Source organism: Sipha flava, unplaced genomic scaffold (assembly GCF_003268045.1).
Source record: "Sipha flava isolate LNK unplaced genomic scaffold, YSA_version1 258_pilon_pilon, whole genome shotgun sequence".
NCBI lineage: Eukaryota > Metazoa > Arthropoda > Insecta > Hemiptera > Aphididae > Sipha > Sipha flava.
The window spans coordinates 150,586-169,894 of record NW_020272917.1 but is presented as its reverse complement, the minus strand read 5'-3'; the positions used below and the strand labels follow the sequence as shown (position 1 = coordinate 169,894).

Below are 19,309 nucleotides of genomic sequence, written 5' to 3'. Positions count from 1 at the left end.
AGAAAATAAATAGTAAAATAGACAAAACTAATTTTAATATTAGATCTAAGAACTTTTCAAAATTTGTAGGATTAATGTAAATATATATATGTATAATATACTATTAGTGTAAATGCCAAGTATAATGATAAATTTGATTTTAATTTAAATTTTTGTTTTTAGCCATTATGATTTTTAATTGTACTGTATAGTTATTATACCGGTGAAATTGGTGTATACATTTTAAATATACCCTTTTTATACCGGCGTAATAGATATAGACTAAAGAAGTAGTGTCCTAAATTCGGTGCAATTGACGAATACCGGGTTAGAATAACCGGGCGAATTGGTTCGTGTAAAGATACACTGGCATTGCTGGAACTAGACCGGCGCAATACCGTGTGCTCAGATATTGCTCTTGATCTTGTAACAAACAGAATTAGATTTAATATTATAATAATCAATAAAAACGCTATCACGTCGATAGCTGTATGTAATGGAAACAAAATGTAAATCGCTACTTTTACTAAACGCTTAATTCGCGTCTAGTACCTTGGTCAAAAGTAACTTTTAAACTTGTCAAAGTTCAACAATGAGAGTTGACCATTTACCACCATTTCCTTGTAACACTTTTGATAGGCTGAAATTGCCGGACCGTGGGGGCAACTCTAGGCATCGTATCAAGTTCGTCGAACTTCGTCGTGTTTCGAAAGTCACAACAATAGCCCGACGAGCACTCTGCGCTCGTTTTTAGGGTGCTCGCCTCCCCCCCTTGGATTTTTTTATATCCTTTGTTATGTTTTGCATGTTATATGTTCAAACTTTTTTTTTAAAAAAAAAGTTTTTATTTTTTTTTGCACCAGCATGAAAAATTGAATTGATAGCAATAGACAAATATACGTTATCAAAAAATACAGACCTACAACTAGAATCAATAAGGTTAAGCTTGTCGGGTTTGATTGGGTTTTTTCAGATTGTAGTAAATACTCGTAAAATATACGAACTTTTTACTATACTCGTATATGGAAATAAAATGAAAATATTTAAATTATGAAATAAAAAATTAAAGCTAAGTCATTTACAATAGTAAACAAATTGTATTCTTTATTTGATATATGTAATTATGAGGGGGAGCAACAAATTGAAAATAGCCTCCTCCTTTTGATGCTTTATCAAAATCGTCACTACGAGCACCTACACCGTGAATAACACCTAGGGCGGTAATAAGGGGAGGAGGCGTAACTAGAGGAACCTACGCCTCGGGCGCAATTCCTGGTAGGGCGCAAAAATGAAAACATTTCAATTTAATTGTTATTTAAATGATTTATAAAAATTATTATGTTATATCTGTGAATTTACTTATAATTATTATTATTATGTGTATTTATATTTTAATAAGTTATTGATTTAAATAAAAATAACAAACGCTTATATAATTAATTATAAGGAAAAATATTTATTTATATTGCGTTTATAATAAATATTCAGTTTTTCGCGAGTTTTTCTTATAGATCAAAATACTTAAAGCCGCATTTTGAAGTTTTGCCACGACCCTGATAACACCGCGCGACTGTTAGCACATACGAACACAATATTGCGGTGGATACACTTTTCGCCGAGGCTGCTCATTGCGATCCGTACACCGGGTACACGTTACACGCGTGATAACAGCGCTGATAACGCGAATCGTTTCGGTACTGCGATTTCAGCGGAACACGATTGCCGGTCACAACCATAACAATAACGGTAATAACAACGCGATTGGTAAACAGGACGCTATCGGATCGATGGATCTACACCGTCTACAAGGGCCCGATCCTGGCGCGCGCATACGCTTCCTTTCGGCAACATAACCAACAGAATCACGTGGAAACGCAAACGACCGTTCCAAGGTCCAATTCCCTCCTAGAAAACTTAACGACTGCCGGCGGTCATGTAGTACTCTCGTATGTACCTGTGCTCTGTAATTATACCCACTCCGCTAATAGTACAATAACGACGATGATAATAATAATGAAAATAATCGTGGTGCAATGAACACAGCGATGCGATTTTAGAGTCGATTCGACCACGATGACGGTAACATCACGGGTTCTGGCGTTATTCATTGTAATCGAAATCGTTTTCGGTTGCGACGTACGTATACGCCTGTTTACCTTACTACGCCTTACAGCGTCGTCGTTCAAATCGTGCGCGACCGTTTATAAAAATGCCAGTACATGTTTCAACGTCAACATCAACAATATCGTGTCGGTTGGTCCGCGATGTTTGCACGCGCAGCGAGGAGCATGTGTAATTGCACACGAACCTTTTAGAGTTTACCGTACTTCTGTTAAGACCATGATATTTTCTAGTAACATAAAAAAAATACCGTTTCTGTCCGTCCAACGAATTAACTTTATACAGTAATATTTTTAATCCGTAGCCTTCAGCCGAGTATAGTCGGATAAAGTTTCGGAACGGTTTTCGAATCGTACGTTCAGGTAGAACCGTGTCTTAAAGCGGAAGAAATGGTATTTTTTGTTTATGAACGAATTCGCACCGAGAATTGTCGCGCAGAGAGGTTCGACCAAGTATCTCACGGTTATAAAATATTGGTGGTCGCGTACGATTTGAAAGATACCGCCGTACGTTCACACCCCGTTACCATGTACGGGGTATTAGGTACATGCACGCGTAACAGGTGTGCTCGTATGTAAAAGACCGGCGCAACGGGTGTACAACTCCATGTTGTAGTCCGTCGTCGTGTTGTTCTGTAAAACGTGAACGCTTGTTGCAGACGCCTCCGTGGGTGCTGAAAAGAGCCGATCCGGGTAGCAGCGCCGTGTCGTTCTACAACAACACCGTGTCCAATTCGTACATGTTGGCCCGATGGACTTGGACGGACTCGTCCGGCGGCTTTTGGGATACCAGGATAAGAGTGACGATGGACAAAGAAGGTAAGCGGATCGTTTAGTACATTTCGTTGTGATCGCGAAGCGACATGATACGTCCGGCCCCGATCAGAGCCGCGTTTAAAGGGGGCAATTTCCCCGGGGTTGGTACATTTTTGAGGATCAACATAAAATAAAAAATATATAATTATAATTTTTCTTCTATGACTGTACAACTATAATACATATTACTTCTGTTACACATAATATTTTATATTTTGAATTGTAATTTTCTTAAGGGTGGCATATTTTAATTTGCCCCGGGGTGGCTACGTAGCTTAATGCGGCACTGGCCTCGAAGATAGAGGTCATAAGGGGTTGTGTACCAGTGGTCTTCGAACTGACCGCCGTGAATATATTTTTAGTGGGATAAAAGAAGAATGTAATAATGACAATAACAAAAAAATGAATCTTATACAATTCTTCACGGCCAAAACACGGTCATTTTGCGAAGAACACGTTGCGCGGAAAAAGTTTGATTTCGAATAAAATATACCCATATTTAATATTTTTAAAATTTTTTTTTACCAACCTCGTTCGTAAATCGTTTATTTAAAATCAAAAATATCGTTATGGTCTTTGGGGAAGGGGAGGTTTCGCCCGTGCGCTACGCGATTGACCAGCCCTAGAAAATAAATCCTAACGCGCTCGAAAACGGCTAAATACACGACATCGCCATTATAATAATGCACGTGCAATAATTATGTAGTAGTTAATGCTATTATGGCTGCAACGGCGAACGGAATAATTGTACGCGCAAATATGGTGTACGAAATGAAAAAAATAAAACACACTATAATATATACGGTTTTTTATTTCAGTCGTAATAAAATAATTTCCGCTGAAATAATTTATTTCACGTGTGCGAACGCCACAACATTCGTAAAATCATTATCAAACGCGCGTTTGGTGTGATTTTGTAGTTTATGAATTTTTTGTTTTTTCCATTTTTAAGTATATTTATTGAGTGTATTAACCCTGATAACATGCACTTTGAAAATAGCCACTAAAAATGTATTGAGATGAGTAATAATAACAGGACCAACAGAGTTCATGTGCTGGAAACGTAAAAGAAATAATAAAAAAATAATAATACATACCTTATCAACAATACAGAAAATTATGATCAAAATTAAAAAATGTCGTGTGATAAAAGCGGCGCGTACTATAAAAGTTGCACAACCAAATATTCGAGTTTCCACATAATTTTTTTAATCATTAATGAAAAGGTCAATATTATACGTCTAATTGCCTCCCGCGGTCAGATGGTATAGTATACTACACGAGTCGTTTCCCAAAAATGTTTATGATAGTTGCCCACCGTGAAAGCATAAGGTTAGGTTAGGAGATGAGATTTGATATGTGCCAAAAGTAAATCGAGTAATTCGATAACAATTATTGTACACAATGCATTTAATCGTAGAAAATATAATAAGAGTACATCAGTCTTATTAAAAATAATGTACAACAAAAAACAGTCATACACCGACAAATAGTTATTCGTCAAATGTATTAGTTAAGTAAAAATTATGGTTTTTTATTAATTATAATATTTTTTAGATATTATTTGATTTTTAAAAAATGTATATTTGAATGGAAAATCTTTAAGTAATTATATTTTATAAGATATCGTTTCTTTATTTTTAGATAACGGTAATCAATATAATTATTCATCATACTATTATTTAGATTCAGATTTTTCAAATAATATTTTATACGTTAAATGTTTTTTTTTTCACATCTTTTATAATACGAAATAAATTTTGTTTTTTATTTGTATTCCTGAACATTTTCCAGGCTTAACAGAACTTATATATATAATTATAATATATATAATATGCTGAACTAAATTTTAGGATCTTACAATAGGAACCTCCAGGACCCCAGATCACAAGTTGTAATTTTAACCATCTTGTTTGTAATATAAACTTTGTATATCTTGGATCTAATCTATGTTCAGATTCTGAAAGGGGCGAATATAAGCATAACTTTTATAACTACAGGAAATTTAAATTACCTTAATACGGAAGTAGTTATAAAATAAAAAACGGTTTTTTATCTTATAATAAATAAATAAAGAAGAAAAACTTTTGTTTTTGTTTTAACTACTTCCGTATGAAAGCGATTTAAACGACTTCGATCCACCGAACTGTTTTAAACGAATATGATAATCCATTGTATGTTATAAAGTTTGTCAATAACGAAACGGTAAATGTTCAAATAATCGAATTCTATAAATTATTATAAATCAAATGAAAACAAAATAGATATTCATTTTAAAATTGAAAACTCTATTTAAATAAAATATATACATTTTCATGGAACAACTTACCATATGTGTATTAAACTGTACAATTATTGTTTAAATATATTTTATATATTAAAATGTTAAGACTTGATACAATATCTAGTTGCTCGGTATTGCGCTTCTAATGCTGGAAATTATTTTATATTTACTATCAGTCGTATTCATTAGGAAACATACAATTATACGTTCGATAAAAACAATGGTTGAATTAAAATTAATAAATACTAATTTGACGGAACCGATGGCATCTTATTTTTTTTTCTCCGTAATGATTCATGCCAGTAAATACAGCAATTGATAAAATATATCCAGACAATGGGACATCAATAATAATAGTTTCCGTTTATCTAATTGTAATCTTATTTTATATTTTTAAGGACATATTTAATGTATATGGTTTGAGGTTACAAACTAAAAATTACTTTTTCGGCTACCAACTATTTATCATTGCTGTACTGAGGAATTAACATTTTCATCGGTACGAATTAAAATCCAAGCATATGTTTAAGCATTATGCGTCTTATATTTATACATGATTCAGTAATCATAATTAGATAATCGTAACACGGAAGAACAACCACGGTGTAGATTCGCTAACCTAAAGGTACGCTCACCTATTTGTATATTGCATGATTAGTGATTACTAACACGACAGTTGACGGCTTACTTGAAAAGCCAATATTGGTTTAAAGATTAGATATTCAAACTGTGGTAATAAGTCACAAAACAAACATATTACATAGCGTACGTATTCGGCAACGTATGATCTTAATGCCCTACAGTCAGTAGCGGCTTTTCGGGGGATAATAAAGGCCGTGCCTCCTCCTCCCGAGACATCATAATCTTTATTATGTTAAACATTTTCGTTAACGTAATTATGTATTGTTTGTATAACGTATACGGTTTGAATGTAATATGTATTTGTACGGTTCTGACTAATTTTATTATAATCATGTACGTATATACACAGGTCCAGCGCTAGCGAATATTGATGTGGTGGGGTTGTAAACGTACAAACTATCCACGGCGATAACTTTTTTTCCCCAAAACAATATATTGTGACAACAATATATGATACGCAACTGTGTTACAATGGACCATAGCTACAACGTACTATCGCTAAATAATCATTATGAACACTTGGTATTTCACATTATCGTACGGTTATTATTCCATATTTTTTATCATGCCTTTATTGTACGGTGGAAATTCAAAACCGTATTGTTACAACTCGTTTTATTGCCAACGCGAACATCTGTGATTCGTTATCTGGATGTTATATGTTCACGATATGATCATGTTTGTATGGTAAACGGGAATAACGTGCGAAAACCAAGGCCGTGCCGCCTATATTACATTTCGTAATAGGGATTTCAAGGCTGTGCTGTATTACAATTAACGTACCTTCCGACCGAAGAACTCGAATAACATTTAAATTATATTTAAATTTATACATGCAGGTATATATATATAACAAACGTTATACGAAATATATATGTATACAGACATTTTTAGGAATTATTAATAGGTTGCCTACAATTACCAATGAACAGAAAGTGTTAATTAATCAAAATCGTATAGATCAAGTATACGACCAAACACGAATGGAAATAACGTAATGTTACAATATAATTAAAAACGAGTAATATTCCGGAACGAACGGCGGAGTCGGCGCTTTTTTTTTTCTCTCGTGTCGGCGTTTTCGAATACCGGACCGATTCACTATACGTTACTATCACGGGTCGTCCGCGTTCTTCGACAGCATTTCGATTTGTTCATCGCAGGTTGCTGAACAGTAGTCCTGGACGGTTTCCTTGATCCTAACCATCGGAGTACACTACACGCTCGACATCCGTCACAGCACAGAGCTCTCCGAGATCCTCATCGTTCCTGACCGTGTTTATTCCTTCGCGAGCGGTGGATACTACAAGTACACACACGCGTATATTATGTGCACGTAGCGGCACGGCGCGTTTGTCCGGAAGAGCTTATTATATTTACGTTTCGCGGAGACCATGAGACGTACGAAAGAGGCAACGACGAAATGGAGCGCAAAACGGTCTGCTTAATAGAATTCATCCGTGCGAAAAAAAAAAGAAAAAAAACGGAAAAATAATAATTTTCCGTGATTCAACTCATCAGTTTTAGATTAAGTACTGATTTGCCGGTGTAACATATAACAACTGTTTGTCCTATTTATTTATAATACACCTACACAGTAGTAAAATAATAAAAAATGTACCCGTTAAAACGTGCATAAAATCTATTCGCCTTTCTTCTCTCTCACTAAAATTTGAAATTCTAAAAACATTATCCTTGTTCCTTTGGGCGGCGCATGCAGCCGGACGAGCGCGCTATCTATCAGTATGATGTGTCTATCCTTCGAAATGTGTCGACATACAATCCTTAACGCCTACGAACGACAAAACGTTACCCAGATAATGGACATAGGCTTGCAGTTTTTCGGACGAAATCAGTCTCACGGACGTACCGAAAACATAATATCTGGATATTTTGCTATACGATTGAAATTCAAATAATCTTCGAGTTAACCCGTCATATTATACGTTCTCGTCTGAAAGCGATATCACCTTTTGCGATCGAAACATTCGTAACCCGCAGTCGAGCTCGATTAGAATATAATTAAACGACATATTCTGATATTCACTACATCTATCCCTAAACCCAGTTTTCCGTTCGTTTCGGAACGTATTCGAATCTTGGATTCTCGTAACCAATGAACGCGTTTCAATTCAATCGAATTGAAATTATACTGTACGCACTACGTTATACTGTTATAATATAACATATTATGTAGTATTAAAAAACGATTTTGAACAAAAGAATAATATTTCGTAGCAGCCGGATTACACTCGTTACAATATACTCGTATTCATCCGAACACAATATCCGATTATATTCTAAAATATCGTACTTCGTTAAGACAAATGCGTTTTGCGCATACGAAACGGAACATTTAATTCGAACATTCATCTGAAATAATTGATTACGAGTACATTATTCGGTGCGTTTAAACGTGAAACGCCATCACGTAGCTTAGATAATCACCGAATAATGACCGATTGTTATATCCATGCGGCATCACGAAAAAATCATAACTTTTCTCGGTCACAGAAATACGAATTGCTTACTACGCGAACAGTAACGATAACGATACGAACTCATAGGCGGTTTGACATTTATCAGTCAGTGGTTCGAGCGTAGTAAATACCACCCACCCAGCTATTGAAAAGTCATATTAGGTACAAAATCTTACCTAATTTTTATTGAACTACCAATTTTATAGAACCCATATGTATACCAGATGCCAAGTATTCACCTATTAAAATGACACCCATCCCAAACTTTTTGATACTTCAGTGAACCACGAAATGCATGATCAAGACGCCTCTGCACGGACCGTACACAAAACCATTGTACACGCACGGGCAATATTTTCAGAATACGCAGATTTCTCCGATCAATGTCTATAAATGTTGACGAAAAAACGTTCGGCCAAACTGTTTAGTGGAAAACATCGTTGCTCGCAGTATATTCGCGGACAAATTGTACACAACGAACAGTTTTCCATCGTCGTTATTTGTGCAAAGTACGTTTGTACCGATTTCGAAGATTTTAAAAATTCGCACGATTCGTAATGCACGCTGCAGGGGCGTATTTTGATTTACTTCTGGAGGGGAGGTGGTGAGGCGACTCAAATTTTTTCTTTAATTCAGGCTCAAAATGTTTGGTAATATTTAAATCTGGTGAGTCCTTAATATTCGAGGTTTTTCTTTTTAATCTAACGTCGGATCCACTTTTCGATCCACTGAATCGACTTTTGTGTAGTTCTTTTTTAACACTTGTCTGTGTTTTCAAAGTTACGTTTTTATTTGATTTTTCATAAAGGATGAACCCGACAAAAAGCCGAATTCAGTATTCACAGTCCAAATAATATGCCACCGAACATACGGAGGTATTGCGGTCGGTAACAGGTGAAAAGTTCAATGGCGATAAAATTTAAAATTCAAAAAAAAATAGGTTAGATTTTTCGCCGAACCGTCTTGCGTGTACCGATCGGTCGAACGATTTCGTCCGAAAACCATTTTATTTTCACAAGGTTGTTGTACCGAGAACGCAATGGAAATAAATCACCTTGTGAGCGTGCGCGCGTGATTATTGCAACGTTATTTTTGATTTGCCGACCGTAAATTCGTTCGCGTAAAAGTGCACGTTCGACGCGGTCGTTGTTGTCCAAACGTGCGGTGAAAAGACGGATTCGTCGTCGGCCACCCATCCGCGGACGTTCAACTCGCCGGCGGCGATGGCATTACGCGCGTACGCAAACAGCACGCTTACGAGGAAAAGCAAAACTTTTTTGCTTTTTTTTTTCGTTGCCTTTTTTTACTTATAAATACCTTTTTTTCTGTGTTGATTTTCAATTGATTAAAAATATTGAATTAAAATTAAAATTAAATCAATTTATTTAAGAAATCGTTAATAATCTTAATTTAGATAATTGTTTATGTAAGTACTCCCCAATAACTTCGGCGGACGCCGAAAGATCATTTTTATGTACAAAATTACTTTAAACCCAAACCATCAACGTTTTAGTGAAGATAATCAAATCTAAGCTAAGAATATGATAATGAATTTTTTTTATTACTAACTAGTCATAACTAGTTTAGACTATAGTCTCTTTAATTTTGAAGTAATTTTTTTAATTGCTTTTTATTTATTTTAAATGCTTTTTTTACCCTTTTTTCACATTTTAAATGCTTTTTTTTATGATTATATTGCTTTCAAATCCGAATCCGTTTTCGTTTTAAATCCCAAGCAATTCCGTCTTATCGGACTGTATTACGACGGAACAATTATGGAATAATAATATTGTAGTAATATTTATCGTGGGCGAAAATCAGGGTGGCTTATGGGAGTTTTGACCCTCTCAAATATTTTCTAGGTTCTCTAAAAAAAAAAATATAATTATATATAAAATTTATGTATAACGCGACTTCGTCGGATTTTTAAACGAAAGCCTTTTTTAAAAAATTAAATCCCTCTAAAATTAAATGCTACCTTCATCCTTGGTGTGCATATGCATTCCATGCCATGTTGGTATTAGGTTAATTACTGTAACTCGGACTAATGCATTTTAACATAGAAAATAAATGTTTTATACATCTTAAGTTTTCGGGGAGTAAAAAAAATATTGTAAATTAAAATATTGCTCCTTGCTTCTTGATCCCTTTTTAAAAAAATTCTAATTCGAGCCAACTATCTTTTTATTAGTTTAAGTCTTATAATTTCAAATATTTTTCTAATTATTGAACCAATAATTATAGTATACGTTGTGCAATGAAAATATATTTTTAAGTAAATACATTTTTTTTTATTTGTTAAAACAATTGAAACAAAAGTTTTTCCTTATTAGCCTTTGATCATATCTGACCAACCTGAACCATTATGAATGAACATTTCATTACCTATGTTATCGTTACCCTCTTCCGAGGGCCTAGAAATAATGCTCATAGTGTGGACCCTATACAATCTAAAACTGGTTGGGTGCAAATAATACCAAGTTTTTTTTTTTTTTTGCTAAACCGCGGAAAAATGTACAATACTAAAGATACTGAAAAAAACCCCAACCCTTCGTTTACAGTAAGAATTGTTGTGATAACAAGGTTTACAAGAATAATTTTTATAAGCTTATACGGTCAGAAAACTGTATCCTATGCGATAAAACGGTTTCGAATTCCCGGTGGAACACCATAAATATTTACATAACCATTATTTTCGGACGGCTTTCGAGTTAGGCCAAGGTCCGGCGTCTGTCGATTGCAGAGCACTAACGGAACATTGGCTATTCAGTGTTCGGGGTTCGGCGACATCGATGCCGTGCTCCGAAGTAGTTTTCGTAGACTCCGTTCGCAATAATAATTATTATTTGTTAATAGTTATTACCAAGTACTAACTGAATTAATGCACGAAACGTGTATAATGTACTACAATACTGTACAATTGCTGTTAACTAATGTATATTTGCATAAAATGCGATTGATTTTTATCAAGTATTTTTAATTTGTTTTGCATACACAAGTATGTAATAATTATAATCCATGCGTTTACATTTCGTATAGAAATATCCAAAAGCAAACCGTTCACGTCCACGTGTCCAACAGTAACACCCCTTCCACTTGAAGTATCGGAACTTTGAACTTTTGTAAAAAAAATTTTCATTTTTACTCGACCGTATTATTGGAACGTCTGGAAGCCCTCAAACCCCCTAAAGCTAAGTACTTACGAGTTACATATAACGATGTGTTAGCACATAAGTTACAAGCGTAACGCGATTACATTACTCGAAAACTGAGTATAGCGTGTTCGTGCTTATTTATTGCTGTATTTTATACCATTATCAGTAAATAATATACAAAATATACTCGTGCAACGCCTACAGCTTATGCAAAATCTGTTAAACAAAAAAGAAAATTATTTGTTTTACAGCTGTTTAATAATGAATTACAGTAAACGCAAACGAAATTGCTCATATCATCACAATTCGTAACATAATACACGTTAAAAATAATTTATTGGTTTCTTACTTCATTTTAGTTAAGTTATTATTATTTTTTTCTGCGTTGGTAGAAGGGCTTAGGACGAGGATGGAAAGGGATCAGATGTTCGAAAACCATGTGTTCGAAAGTCGTCTATACGAAAGATATATGTACGAAAAGTCACATGTTTGAAAAAAAAAAAGTGTTTTTAATTTTTTTTATCTGTTAATAATCTTTTTGTTAATTATTTAATACATTATTAAAAAATGAGTTATAAATCTAAAAATTATATGAAAGTTATTAAAATCGTATAAAATATTAAAGGATTATTAAAATAATTATAAAATGAATGCATTTTCATTTTATTATTGTATTACAAAGATTTAGTGTACTCACATTTTACCAAAGGGTTCTTACCCGTTCATTATTAATTAAATAAAATTAGGAAAAGTGCTTCATATGACTGAACACGTTTGGTTGAATTAGATGAGCGTACAAACGTGAAACGACAGACTTCAGTACGTTTACAACATTTCGTGCGTAAATGATATCTAAACACAAAATCAATAAAGATATAATATGTATTATGTATACGTATACTTATAGTATCATATCTGAAAATTACTTGTTAGGTATGTACAGTGTATGTATAAGTAATGAGATTGTTGATGTAATTGAGCGTACTATGGAAGACAAAATAAATACGTAGTAAAAATTGTCAATAATTATTAACTTAAGTACAATATCGTATTCAAGTGTATATCAATGAAATAAAATTATAATATTATTTGATATTGGTGCAATTGGAGTAATTTCTTTTTAAATATAATTTATATATTTTTTTCGATCATATGACCTTTCGAACACATGATTTTCGAATACGTTACCGACGACTAGGATGTGTAGGGTTTTAGAACTTGCGCTTTTGCACTACTTTTCCCGTCTTACACGACTCCTGCGCGGGCATGATAAATACCAACAGGAGTGCTGACGTATAATCTCCAAACATTTGTTCGTTTAGAGATCATCGGCGGCGGGTTCACGTACTCCGACCAGTACGAGAATGAATTGGCGTCCGTCAGGTGGTACAGGATCAAAGCGGACGGACCGATCAAATGGAAGTACACATCGTTCGCTTCGCCACCGGACAGCTGGTGGATGGATTCGGTGGTGCCGGTCCAGGGCAACATGACGTGGGGCTTCAAAAATCAGATCACCGACGGTTCGTGGGTGTTCAGAGTCGGTAAGTGCGGTGCGAAGGGCACGTTGTTCCGGTTAGTCTTTCGACATTTCCTCGTGGTAAATAACACACGTTTTGTTCGAGATACGTTCGCAGCATCGGTTATTGTTCGATCGGATCGGACGAAATGGCCGTGCCGGTCGTTTAGCATATCGTCGTCTGCGGGAATAAATCTCCTTTGTGAAAAAACGCTACTTTTCAGTACAGACAAAATAGTTAGTTATGTCACTCCACGACACTAACCTATAAACAAACGACAATACCTCGAAGTTAGTATTGGATCCAATGCGATCGCCATTTATATTTTTGTTCACGTAGGACGTATTTAACGTATTTATAAATTTTTCTAAAAACGTTTTACACATAAGAGCTCAAGTATTTACATTTGAGATATTCCAGAAACGTTTATGATTAGCCCTACACAAGGGAGATTATTAAATTTATATTTCATTAAACACGGAAATAAGATAGCACACAGGAGTTTTATTCATACTCAAGATAATTTTTTTCTGATTTTAGAGATGCCAAAACTTCAATTTGGTAATTTTTCACATAGGTGATTTATTCCCACGGATGACGATATCCACATGAAGACGATTCTCGATTTTTAGTCCCACGCTAAACGCTATATCGGTTTTCACGAGTCAAGGGGACATAACCAAACGCGACCGCACGCAGCTGGGTAACTGGTAAACGTTTCGAAAAAAAAAAAATTAAAAACCTACACCGTTTGTAATTATTGAGATTGACGGTACCTAAAACCCATTTGTAATGATCGAGGGATGTAATCACCGCGGCATCGCGCAACACGGAGCTCCAGTAGTGTAGCGAACAAACATTGCGCGAGGGGCTAAACTTCAAAATGCGCCCTTACGTATTTTTAATTTAAAAATATTGCTGCTCATTAGATATTATTTTCAATGATTGCTTTAATTGATACGAAAGATGTTAAACATTTTGTAAACACATATATACGACATTGACCATTGTAATTTTTAACATTAAATGCAACATTTTAATTACTGCGCTCCCTTAGGAAATGCACCCGGGGCGTAGACACCTCTCAACACCCCCTTGCTACGGCCCTGGCGGAGTTCTAACGTGCCATTTACCATTTTAACAATGCTAGTTGTGCACCACCGAAGCAACGGTCTTTTTCTTTGTCGGTCGAATAATTTCCCCTGAGAGCAATGATACCGGCTAATATTTATTCACGAACTCTAATCCATGACACAACGTCCGGAAGGACGGTCTTCTGAATAATCAGAATTGATAACGATAATAGCGAAACTGGTAAACTCGTAAATATTAAAAATAGTCTTCTTGAGTTGCACGTGTGCATCTATAGTTGCTTCACTGTAGCGCCTTAGCCTTAGCCTTAGCGCGATTTGGTAAAATGTTGATCTTAAGCCTGTAAGATATTACAACGGTATAAAGCTTATGTATACCTCGTATACCGGATGTCGTATTCAATGGCGTTTTTAAGGGGTGTTAACCGTTTCCCGAATTTTTTTTATATTTACTGTTTCGCGGAAGCTGTACAAGTTAATTTCCATTGTTATGACTAGGGCTCGAGACTTATAGAACTAATAAATCTGAAATATGCGCTATTATATGCACCGAAAAAATGTAAAATATGTGTTATAATATGCACTAAAAATATGAAAATATGCTTTAAAAATAATTTATTTAAAATTTTTATTTAGACATTTATGAATTTATAATTATTAAAATTTAAAGAAAAATTTTTATATAATTTTACAGTTATAATTTTCTACAAATAATGACTAAAAAATCTTTCCTGTTCTCATTAATTTGTATGTGTCGAATTTTGTCAATCTGTAAAATATAATTATTTCAAATCAATAAATCATTAAAAAGTAACTTACAGTTTGTACCTTCATAATTGCACTGTATTATTATGTGTTTCTGAATATTTTCAAACTTGAAAGATCTGTTATTGCTAAATAATGTTTTGTACAACAACAACATTAAGATAAAAGATACGATAAACACAATATTAACTTGCATTGGGATATTTTAGGAATATTTTTTTCAATCGACAATGAGTTTTATAACGTCCCAAAATTGTTGATCACTGATGAGTGATCGAAATATGTATTTTTGCAGGACTGAGTTTTCGATTTTTACATTAATTAGCAATAAATAGCAGAATAGTCAAAAAAATAGCAAAACCTCTAGAATATACAAAAATATGCACTAAAAACTTTTAGTATTGAGTTCATTTTTGTCTGAAATGGATTTATTGCTTACTCTACTATCTTTTCATAAACTACAAAAAAATATGCAAATGCTACAAAGTCTCGAGCCCTGGTTATGACTATTCGCCTATCATGCGTTCCGACCAAATGCGGTATCCAACTTTGTAATTACAATAGAAACGGTTTCTACCATCGGCACCACGTTCTGCGTTATGATCGTAGACAAAAAATAAAAATCAACTATCGTTAACACCGTCAACGTCAAATGTACAGATTTTGCCCACCCCCTCTTGAAAATGTTCTCAAACACGTCCACCAGTCAAACCCGACCAAAACAGTGGTCGTTTAAAGTTTAATCGTAGAATCGTTTTCGTCTGGACACGAGAAGACGGCAGTTTGTTTACACATATATATGTGTGTGTTTGTTTCGATAATGCGATTGCGATGTTTGCACGGATCCAGGTAACGATACGCTGGAACCGAAAAACGCTCAGTCCGCGGACGAATGGTCGTCGCAAGGCGTGCGAAACCGATGGAAGCGATCACCGAAAGCACGCGATAAGGTAGGTGTACCAGGCGATCGTTGTTTTTTTTTTTTTTACTTTTCACAGAGCGAGTTTCCGAGCACGTATTGTCAGTGCGTTTTTCGTTTTCGGCAACCGTTCGCACTTCCGTTTCAGCTTCGTTCGACGACCGCACGCGGTTAATGTTGAATGCTTTGGGTGCACGGTTTTCTTCTGGTCCGCACTTGTGTCTACAACAGCAATCGTTTTCCGATACGCGATAACACATGTTAACATGACTAATCCACTAATTCACAGTACCTATACCTGCAGCTTACCTACGATGTAGTCACGGTGTTTTCAAAGGTTCGCAGTTGGACCAAGGTTTCCTGTTCGGGAACATTACGCGAACGTCCACGACGAGTTTCTTTTTTGAAACCGATCGAGTCTGAAATCGTAAAAAACAGAACGTCGAGTTCAAAAAATTGTTAACGACATTTCAGTGTTCAGCAGTAAGAGTTTCGGGGCTTTACGTGCTTTAAGGAGTTGTAACTTTTGATTTCCTTCGTTTATCACGAGCAACACAAACGATGTAACCCGAAAAACGATACAAATGCAAACGCCCATATAAATAATAACAATAGCAGTAAACAATTACGGACGTAGCGAAAAAAATCGCAACGAAAAATCCACTAGGCTTGAGTGGGAGCACGTGCTTCGCAAAACTTCTTTCCGTTCGACTCGAGATGGGCGCATTATCGAATGCGCTTCGTCCGCCGTCGCCAGTGGCGCAGGAAGACTCGATAGTGCCCCTGGCAAACTTAGAAAAAAAATTAATCTCAATTAAATTTTGATGTTACGATATTTTATACTTATAAGTTATTATAACAGTGTTAATTTTAAACTTTTAACATTTTCTTTTCTCGCTTTATGATTAGCAAATTCATCGATAATTTCTTCATACGAAATGTTTTATTTAAATGACCTTGTACTATTTTCATAATTTCATCATTAAATTCACACGTAGTGTGTACAAATAGACAACATCTACGTATTTCGAAAACTATAATGGAAGAATTTCGATTTGATCGTAGGATAAAAATACGACTTTTGCAAAATGTTGCGCCCTTTGCAATTCGCGCCCTTGGCGTAGGCACAGTTCGTCATATCCTTGCTACGTCGCTGGCCGTCGCACGCTCTAACCGCAAGCCAAAACGCACTGGGGTGTGGACGTACATTTTGGCAGTTAACTATTGTGTCGCTTTAAGCACTAAACAAATTGCCACCATGAATATTTTTTCCTGTCTAAAAAAATGTTATTAAAGCGTATAATTGTAGTTGTTTCCTTTATTACTTAAAATTTTAATGATGTAAAATAAAAATGTACAGCTATTATAAAAATGCGTACATACATTCATATGAAAAACTTTACTATAGAAATATGATATAAAATATAATGATAAAAAACATGGTAGTAAAAAATGCTTAAATATTTAAATTATCATTCAAAATTAAATAGTTAGTGCCTAGTGCCCGTCGGATTTAATAAGATTAAACATTTTATGATCAGTTGCATTTATTTTAGTTCTAGTCACGTGTAACGAAAATGTAATATTAAAATTGATTCGCCACCCACAGCACATAGTGTTTACTGGGAAATACGGCACAGCCTTTAGGGCGAACCAACCCGTCCGTACCTACCGGAAATCGCGGCGGCGAAACTAAACCGTGTTCTGAACGCTTGCGCACCACGGTCCGTTCGTCGGTAAACCGAGTGATCAACACGAGAAAACGGATCGTTTGGGCTTTACGACCGCCGCGCCGGAGATAAATCGCCTGCCAAACACGAGACGGACCACGACCCCGTTACCGGTTTGATGAAAAATGGAACGCGGCGCCGTTTCGATCATCAAATCGTTTCGGTCGTTGGCTGTCACGGCTGGGGTGCGTCGCATTTGCATTTTACGACGTTTATCGCGTTCGTCGCGAAACGTTCCCAGTTCGAGCCGGTTATAAGTGCACACGCACAGTCGCAATCAAAAAACCAAATACACGCACGTGCGCACCGCTACGTTCTGTTCTAATGCAGCGCTTTCTTTTTACCATTTTTACTGTTCGACGAGTAAAACGTGTGTACGATTTTCATACGTGTACCGATTAATTGCCAGTATAAATTAGTGATTACTAAGTATTATGATTATCACTTTTCGGTGATTTCCGGTAGACTGTCTCTTGACGCGCGGCATACGCAGAGCAAAGCGTGGCCTTGGCCTTACTTTGAAAGTTTCCAAGACTTTTTTCAGATAACTAACAATTATGATGTCCTATGTAAACAGTAAATTACCAAACCATACGTTTCAATACCCGGTTACAATCGGTGGAATAATTCAAATAATAATAATTCACGGAAGGTCAGATGCGATAGGTTTTTTACAGTAGAAAACTGGATTTTCTTTTCACTTTGTACGTCTGTTAATTAACTAATAATTATTTTCATTTATCGTTTCATAACAAGCAGTTAACATTGAAAAAAAAAACAGTACGACGTGGATACTTCTTCCGAAGATAATATTATTGTTCGCTAATATTAACCCAGTTAACTTACTGCACCCGGGCCCTTGATAAGGATTTCACCTTTATGCACGTATTAAGCTTTTTAAAACGATTCGATTTGAAACCGGTGTTTTTAGGTGGACGCGGAGAGCTCGGGAGACAAACAAAACTCCAAAACCCGAACAGCGAATCCAAGCGCTCTAGGCAAACAGGATGATGGAGGAGAAGATATTTTTCAATCGATTATCGGTAAGCGTTCTACCAAACGGTCATGTGCACGGACGGGATAACGCTCAAAGGAAAAATTCATTAAAGGGAGGACGAATTTCTTAACATGTAAATTTTAATGAGAACAGAAAAAAATATGAAATTGTGCCTGAATAATATTAGATATAATTTATTATTAGGTTAATGAGTAATACTGCAAATTTTTATTAGCGGTGAATGAGTAATACTGCAAATTGATTTGTTTCATACACTTATAATATTAATAATAACGATATTTGTTAAATAGCAAGTACAAATATTATTTTTCCTGGGGGAAGGGAAAATGTCTCGTCCCGAATGAGCGCTCATAGTCGTGTGTAATCGAGTCCTCGGAAGTTAATCAATGCCTCTATTGTCGCTCTGCGCTCAATATTCTAATAATACGTTGATTTCATTAATGTCTGTGTTTTAACAGGTCATTTCATGGACTTCTTTGAAAAGTTTAAAATGATAAGTGAGGACATTGTCACAAACCTCGGATAGCAACGATCAGCGAATTGCGATGGACGAACGGCCTACATCACTCCTCGACTATACACTGTGCTTTTGAATTGTTATTTTAGACACAATAATACGTTCGACTGCGTTCGTTACGTTATTATTAAATTTGCACGCATAATTATACTTTGAACGACTTTTATTACGTGTTATCATCGAAACACGTTGCACTAAATATGTATTTATTTTTTTTTATCTAGAACATTAAGAAAAATAAAAGTTTTATGTAACGTGTTCAATCAATATTAA

At 35.3% G+C, this 19,309-nt stretch overlaps 1 protein-coding gene across 1 annotated transcript; it reads left to right on the top strand.

Moving 5' to 3' along the window:
• The first annotated feature begins 2,006 nt into the window (after nt 1-2,006).
• LOC112684908 lies at nt 2,007-19,303 on the top strand. The gene is made up of 6 exons (XM_025556641.1): nt 2,007-2,115; nt 2,759-2,918; nt 12,799-13,020; nt 15,702-15,802; nt 18,433-18,544; nt 18,978-19,303. Exons 1-6 carry the CDS (start codon nt 2,053-2,055, stop codon nt 19,043-19,045), a joined length of 726 nt encoding a protein of 241 aa, XP_025412426.1. The 5' UTR covers nt 2,007-2,052; the 3' UTR covers nt 19,046-19,303.
• The last annotated feature ends 6 nt before the right edge of the window (nt 19,304-19,309 follow it).

What these genes read in the sequence shown, in the direction of transcription:
- LOC112684908 (XM_025556641.1), top strand. Translation starts at nt 2,053, where the DNA reads ATGACGGTAACATCACGGGTTCTGGCGTTATTCATTGTAATCGAAATC. An exon ending in AGTGACGATGGACAAAGAAG is followed by an intron (nt 2,919 to 12,798) that starts GTAAGCGGATCG and finishes TTGTTCGTTTAG; the next exon opens with AGATCATCGGCGGCGGGTTC. An exon ending in CACCGAAAGCACGCGATAAG is followed by an intron (nt 15,803 to 18,432) that starts GTAGGTGTACCA and finishes CGGTGTTTTTAG; the next exon opens with GTGGACGCGGAGAGCTCGGG.